General features: G+C 40.6%; 1 protein-coding gene across 1 annotated transcript; it reads right to left on the bottom strand.

Moving 5' to 3' along the window:
• Window positions 1-588: 588 nt before the first annotated feature.
• On the bottom strand, window positions 589-7,236 carry sephs3 (selenophosphate synthetase 3). Its single transcript, XM_008412882.3, has 8 exons — window positions 6,854-7,236; window positions 6,322-6,425; window positions 3,970-4,077; window positions 3,667-3,821; window positions 2,998-3,088; window positions 2,423-2,522; window positions 2,062-2,274; window positions 589-1,409 (listed from the first exon to the last, which is right to left on the bottom strand). The coding sequence occupies exons 1-8, from the start codon at window positions 7,200-7,202 to the stop codon at window positions 1,168-1,170; spliced, it is 1,362 nt and encodes a 453-aa protein (XP_008411104.2). The 5' UTR covers window positions 7,203-7,236; the 3' UTR covers window positions 589-1,167.
• Window positions 7,237-7,285: the final 49 nt, after the last annotated feature.

Below are 7,285 nucleotides of genomic sequence, written 5' to 3'. Positions count from 1 at the left end.
AACTTGGAAAATATGAGGTTCAAACACCAAAACTGAACCTCATCCTTCAACCAAAAAGCTCGAAATTGTAATAAACTTGTATACCACAACACTGTGCACTGCAAAAACAACTGGCAAAATGTTTCCAAAAGATTCATAGAAATTTTCAAGGCAAATAAGATGCTATATCTATTTATATATTAAATCTTTAGGAATGTTTTTATGCTTCTGCTCAAAGTACAACTAAATAACAGAGTCCTCACATCAATATTCATCACTTTTCCACAATTTCCTGGTCATTCCTGGCCTTTTTTCAAAATGTAAATGCAAAACTTCAATTTGCTACAGAATTTTCTGTCAAGCCAAGGCATTAAATATGAGACCAGAAAAAAAAAAAAACATGTTTTAAGGATGACAAAAATGTTTTATGGATGGATAAAATATTTATAAATGGCAGAGAATAAAGTCTGCAAAAACAATCATTGCTGCATATTTTGATCATTTTCAAATCTATCCAGACATGGAATATATTTATACTTTCCAGAACAGTGTTTTAACTTCAGTTTTACTTTTAAATCTGTAAATCTTTTCAACAAAAACAGCCAAACAGAGTTTTGGTGGTTTTATTGAGTATGAAATGCAGAAAAATCCACAGACAAACAGCTTTAAACCTCCAGCAGTTTCAGTCCCTCCTCTAATCCAACAAACATCCACTCTGCCTGGCCCTGTGCTTCGGGTTTAATGTGCAGAGCTTCATAAAATAGGAAGAGAGGAAAAGACTCTGATGGACGGCCAATCAGCTGTCGGAGGCAGGAATCCTGGACACTGCCCAGCTGCTCTGAGGAAGCTGCTCAAGCCTTCCAGTGAGCACAGCGGACAGAACCAGGTGCCAGGATTAGTCTGTCGATTCTCCACATCGCTCGTTTAACAACATCCCCATCTGAATACATCCCCGAAATTAAATAAAGCAGATTAAGACATAACAAGAGGGATTCTGCTAGAAAGCAAAGGAATGGGGTTAGAAAGAACCCATAGTTGATCATATCAAAGGTAAAAGTGTCGCCTCGTTTCAACAGATGACGGTCATTTTGGTTCATAACCTTTCACCAGTTAGATGAACAATTCCATATAAACACAAACACACCCACACACACTCCAGGGTAGTGTCAGAGATTGCAGCGGCGCCGTCTAAGCCAAATTGCTGCTTGGGTCGGGGTTGGCGGTGCTGTTGTCTTGATTGGCCGCCTGGCTTCCTCGGGCCGGCACCTCGATGATGCGCGGCTTGTCGATGATGCGCGCCCGCCGGTCTCCTTTTTCCACGATGCCGATGATCCAGGCTCCGTTTGAGGCGCCCTGAGCCGCGTTGAGGCTCTTCATCTCTGAACAGAACTTGGCCGCCTGCTCTCTGGGCAAGCACACCAGCAGCCCACCTGTTGGGGAGAGGCTGGGGGTTAACGTCTGGATTCACTCCTCATAGATTTCTGTTGTTTTTACAAGCATTCAGACTTTTAATTCTGAGGTGATCTTGAAAGTTAAAAATGTTATTTATTTTCTAAACTTTCTCTGCTTATTTAAACATAATTGCATTTTGTGTTAAAAGTATAAAAAACAAATAAAAAAAAAAGAAGTCTGAAATGGGGATGCAAACAATTGACCTACAACTAATTTTAGATCAATAATTTATTAGATTAAAATTAGTTCCAATCAATTTACTAATAACATCCACTTGGACCTTCTTGTAGTGTTGTAGTTTGGCCTCCATCCAGAAGAGGCTGACGCTGGTCATCCCTAAGGGAAGCCAACTGATACAGAAACAAAGATGGCGGAGCAACACCAGAGAAAGAGAAACGGTCTAAACAGAGCATGATGAAAAATACACCTTATGCGGTTCTATTTATACGGACTCGAGCTCCTTAAGTTTCATCTTAATATCGCTCATTCAGCCGAGCTGCATGGTGGAGCAGTGCTAGCTTCTCATTCAGAAATTACCAATGAGCTACAAAGGTGAGAATGTAAAAAGCAGAGAAATGTCTACCCAGATCTACTTTCTCAGCCTAGCAGCCCTGCAGATCATCCTCTTACCGGAGGTCTCTGCCGATCTGCCCTGCAGCAGGTTGAACAAGTTCCCACAGGCCTTACTGATGGCACTCATCTTGGCTATGATGGGCAGGTTGTGGATAACGAAGGACACCTCGTTTTTCTGCTGCTCTGCCAGGTTGTTGGCGTGACCCAGCAAACCGAAACCGGTCACATCCGTGGCGGCGTGAGCCTGGTACTTGTGCATTAGGCTCGCCGCTGCAGGAGAAACGAAAGAACGGGTTAGTTATGTTAGTCACACGTTGGTAACTCTGACAACTAACGTGGATCTGAATCCCAGATAGACATGAATTTATAAAGTTAGGTAAAATCTGAAAAAAATCACAGAGGGTGGGAGGAGTTGTACCTGTTCGGTTTAGCGTTGCCATGGAGAACATGGCTTCATAATATGCCTCTTTGACCTCCTCTTTGGTGACAACAAGCTTGATCCTGTTCCACTTTTCAGGCTGATGAAAAAAAAAACAAGCAGGCAGGTTTAGGAATAGGGAAAATTCCTGATCTACAGACAGCTTTAAACTTCAGCTGGGTTCTGACTGGAGCCTGTTCTCAGAACGAGGGTCTGTGTCAGTGGATCTGTCATTCTGACTGCAGAAACCCCAGGACTGGATAACGTAAAAGACTAGGGGTGCACTGTTTGCAGTTTTCTGATCGATCAGCAGTGTTTAAAAAGTCTGACCTGCCCATTCTGATTTTCTCCGATATTCATATTTTTGTCTGAAAAGTCGCCCAGTTGGTAGCTTTAGCAACGATAGTTCCTGCTGTCTTTTGCAAACAGGGACAGCGGCTGATTTTCAGATCTTTGTGGATGTAGATAAGATCACTGGGTGAGATTGGTTTCAGATCTCCCAAAGCTGATAGAATACAGTTTAAAATTAACTAGACATGAATAAAAATATAGCAGTATTAAAGTGAGTGGTGAACCTGATCGAGCCACTGGTGGGCGTTTACAGCCACTCGGGTCCCCAGAGGTTTGGTCAGAACCAGGACGTCACCTGGTACCGCTCCATCGGGCCTGGGACAGAAACACAAACATCAAGCATATTTACTTTTTTTTATTTTATTAATAAAAACTCAACTGTGTTCATAGTTCTTTATGCCAAAAGGAAACAGGATTCTTCTAACCCCAGAGAATGATGCTGCCAGAAATGTTTGGTAAAAAAATAATAATAATCCTGCCAACATGCAAACTCAGAGAGAAACCTGCAGGGGATTACTTTATAATTTATGAAATTCATTTAGAATTTTATTTCTAAATTAAATTAAATTAAATATTTTTTAATTTCAATAAATCTTGCAGCAAGTGTTGGTGTTAAATAACTGCATTTTAATCCCTTTTTTCAAACAATCCATCTTCCCAATCAGGAATCAATAATGAGATTCAGTCAACTCTGAGGGGTTAAGGGAAAACATTCAGAAGAAAGAACAAACAGAAGGAATGAAAGACACAAAGAGAGGAAGAAAAAGAAGAAAGTATGAGAGTGAAGATGGAAGGAGCGACGGACATGGAATGTTTCCACGTTAACAGGAAGATGAAGGTGGAAATGTGAACGTGTTGCATCTTGGGAGGTCTTCAGCTCATATCTGACTCACATGATGAACTCATTGGGCTGGCAGACGACTGATGCTACACCCCCAACGATGATCCAGGGGTTGATCACCGTCTGGCCCCCCGTCACCGACGTCCCTCCCTCCTCCGCTGCGTCCCGGAAACCTTTGATCATCAGCGGTGTCACTCGCTCTCGATCCTGCGGGCGGACGAACAAAAACCTAAAGGTCAGAGGTGAAGGGAACACAACGCAGCTACAGACGCCGTTATGGACCAGTTACCCTGCCACTTAAGATTTACTGGCGACAGCGCTCATTAGTTACAAAACAAATGGAATATGTTGCTACCTTTTCATTCATCTTCTGACTGAGGCTCAGCAGCATCAGCATGTTGTCGCACTCCGTGATGCCCATGGCGTAGAGGTCACTGAGGACGTTCGCACAAGCTATCCTTCCCTGGGACACGGGAAGGACAACAAATGAGCGACATCAGGACCGTCACAAAAAAACTGAAGGATCAAACTAGTTTTAGAGGATCAGAACCTGAATTTAGTTAATAAATATATTCCCCCCCCAAAATAGGACATGTCTTGGAAAAAACATCCATCATGTTACTACCAACCAAGAAGATCTCTAAATTTCTTAGGTTTTTTTTCTAGATTTTCAACTTTCCAAACTCAGAAATGTCTGTTTTTTCTAGAGTGTTCCTGAGATTACTCACAAAATTTCTTAGTAAATTTTCACCAAAAGAAAACTAATACATTTTTTAAATTATTTTATTTACAATGGCCCTAAAAAGCCGTCATAGTCTTGTGGCAAAACATCACAACTTTCTACTGACTTCTGCAACAATTCCTCCTGAAATAAATGTGCAACAGACAATATTTTGCGTAAAGGTACCTGCGTTAAAAAGTTAGTGAATTTAATTTTGGGAACATTTTTTCAAGAAAAACTGGAGTTGTTTAGGCATATGGTCTTTAAAAGGTCTAAGTTCTAAAAATATCAAGGTTTGATACATTTATATTCAACAAATTAGGACATTTTTAAAAAGTTCCTTTATTTCTAGGTTTAACTAGGCATGCTGATCATTCATGGCAGGACTACTAAAAATTTTAAATGCTCCTCTTATAGATCATCATTCGTAAAAAGAAATCAGAAAATGGAAAGTGAATGCATTACAAAAAAAAAAAAAAAAGAGTGGAAATCCATTTAAAAGGGCTGGTTGGTACAGAAGCTGAGCTGTAAACGGTGAATGTCTGATCCCTTTTTGTAAAGCTTAACCTTGCAGAACAATGGCTGAATGCTTCATTTAGTGTCAGTTAATGCAAACTGCTTAAAAACCTCTTAGATGTTTTCATTAGGCAAGAATTTTCACCACCCTGCTGCTTCATGAGGCTCTGAGGGGGGATGTGGTAACATATGACAGAACTCATGACAGAGCCGCTGTGTTGCAGCCACCTATCTATAGAGGAATTAAAAACGCACAGCTTTGGAGCCAAATTAAAAAGAAAACTGGCTAAGCTTCCGCTCTCTAATAATTCCAGACATTTGAACCACGAAGTGAATTTTCTTTTGTTCCCCTCTCAAATATGATAGCATTCAGTTTGCTAGCATGTTTTTTTATATGCAAAGATGGGCGTAGATAAACTTCAAAGTGCACACAATCACCATTAAAACCCTTGGTGATAGTTAAGCTGACACGGTTAATCATTAACACTTAGTCACATCAATCATTTATAAGTTGGAGTCACTATGAGCAGAAATCAAGTCACAGAGCAGAAATGACTCTTGGAGGGTTTTACTGATCATCCTGTCAGTTTTCTATAAAAGTCTAGAAACTTTTCAGGGTGACCCGTTGTACAGCTACTACTGCAGATTTAACCCACAGCAAACACTGGAAGCTCATTTCATATTCAGATTCTGAGTGCTTTTTGAATATTTAAATAATTTGGTGTCATATTTTTTCAATCTCATTATCGTCTCTCATTTTCAGAGGAATGTTTTTTGTCTGATTCTTAAGCAACTCAAGCTTTTCACTTTCAGACATGGCTACTCGCATATTATGCTAAAAACACATTTCACTTGTTGAATCGACAAATAGTATCAAATATTACAGTTTATGTTCTTATTACTATAAAAATTGGATTATTTAAACAGAAAGAAAATTTGGACAGAACGTCAAAACCTTGGGAAATTTGACAAGGAACAAGCAGGTCACGTCTGTGCGGACCAGGAGGAAGTTGTGTGAATCTTTCAGAATTTAGGTGGAGCCTTTTAAATTCATTGCTTTAATGTAGTTATTGAAGTCCACAGTCAGTGGTTTTTGTCACTGTGAAGTTAAATATATTCATTTGCTTGATGTTAACAATGTTAGTTCTTTGTTCGGCGTGTTGAATATTATTAAATCATTTATCTTTTATCTTTCCAACCCTCCCCAGTTTAATCCAAAAATAGCCACTGTTCTCTGCCCTCTTTGGCAGTAAGCTAACATACTAAACTTTCTAAATTGTTGCTTTTATGTGGATACTCACCCATGTCAAGTCAGTGTGTTCAATAATCTGCTGTCTGAAGCTGTCTATATTTGACTGATGAACTAATAATTGTCCAAATCTAGTTTTAGATATGTTTTTATACTAAATTTGTAAGAGTTTTTAATAACTTCTGCCGTGTAGAAAAAAAAAATCCACAACAAAAACTTACCATCATGTATGGATCTTCTACCAGAGGGTAGAAGAAATCAGTGGTCTGGACCAGAGAGAGACCTCCATGCCTCAATGGAGTCACACAACTGTCCATCCCAATACCTGAAATAAATACAAAGAGACATGCAAGTTTTCTCCATTAGCAGCTCTACTTAGCTGTTGTTTTTATGCAGCAGCAACATTCATTGGTCATATTTCAGGAGTAATTGTGCATATACTGTAACTCCTTGGAATGAGTATTGGTGAACTTCGTACTTGAAGCAATACAGATATTTCTGCTGAATCATTTACACTGTGTAGTAATTTAACAGCTCAGGGAACTATTGTTCTGGTTTACACGTGCTTATTTTATATTTGCATTATAATAAGGTTATATGATTTGTAAAACTTTCTCTACTGTGAATGGTCCACATCACCTGTCATACGAGTCCTCAAAGCTAATAGTATTAGCAACTGTTCGTTAGCTAATTTAGGTTAGCTACCGGGTTTCTGCAGCTCGGAGCACAGGGGCTGGTGCTGGAGTTTCTTACCAAGCCGGGGTCCAGGCAACTGTTGGCCGAACTCAGAACCCTGGTCTCCAGCCTTGCCTGGACCATCGCCTCGGTCCGCCTCCAGTCCCGCGAGGAGTTTGAGCAGAACCTCCTGCGGGACCTTGCATCCTCATCCCTTCAACTCAGAGTAAGATGTAAGACGGAACCCGCGTTCCAAGCCATGGTCCTCGGGTTTAAAAGGCTTGTATCCAGGAGGGAAACACCCCCCGGAACCCTCAGTCTCAGCTGAGGGAGGTGGGGTAGGTGAGCCCGACATGCCAGCCCGCAGAGTGGTCTTAAAGCACGAAGCAAGGCGGACAGCTCGGCCTGATATGCAAAGACGCAACATGGGGTGAGTGTCTAGTACCCGTTGTGACTAGGAGACCCGCGTTACCAAAATAAAGTCAGTTTAACTTCCTGACAGACCATAGA

Source organism: Poecilia reticulata, chromosome 7, assembly GCF_904066995.2.
Source record: "Poecilia reticulata chromosome 7, P_reticulata-male-v2, whole genome shotgun sequence".
In the NCBI taxonomy this organism is placed as follows: Eukaryota; Metazoa; Chordata; class Actinopteri; order Cyprinodontiformes; family Poeciliidae; genus Poecilia; species Poecilia reticulata.
Note: the sequence above shows the minus strand (reverse complement) of the source record. Positions and strands in the feature narration are given on the sequence as shown.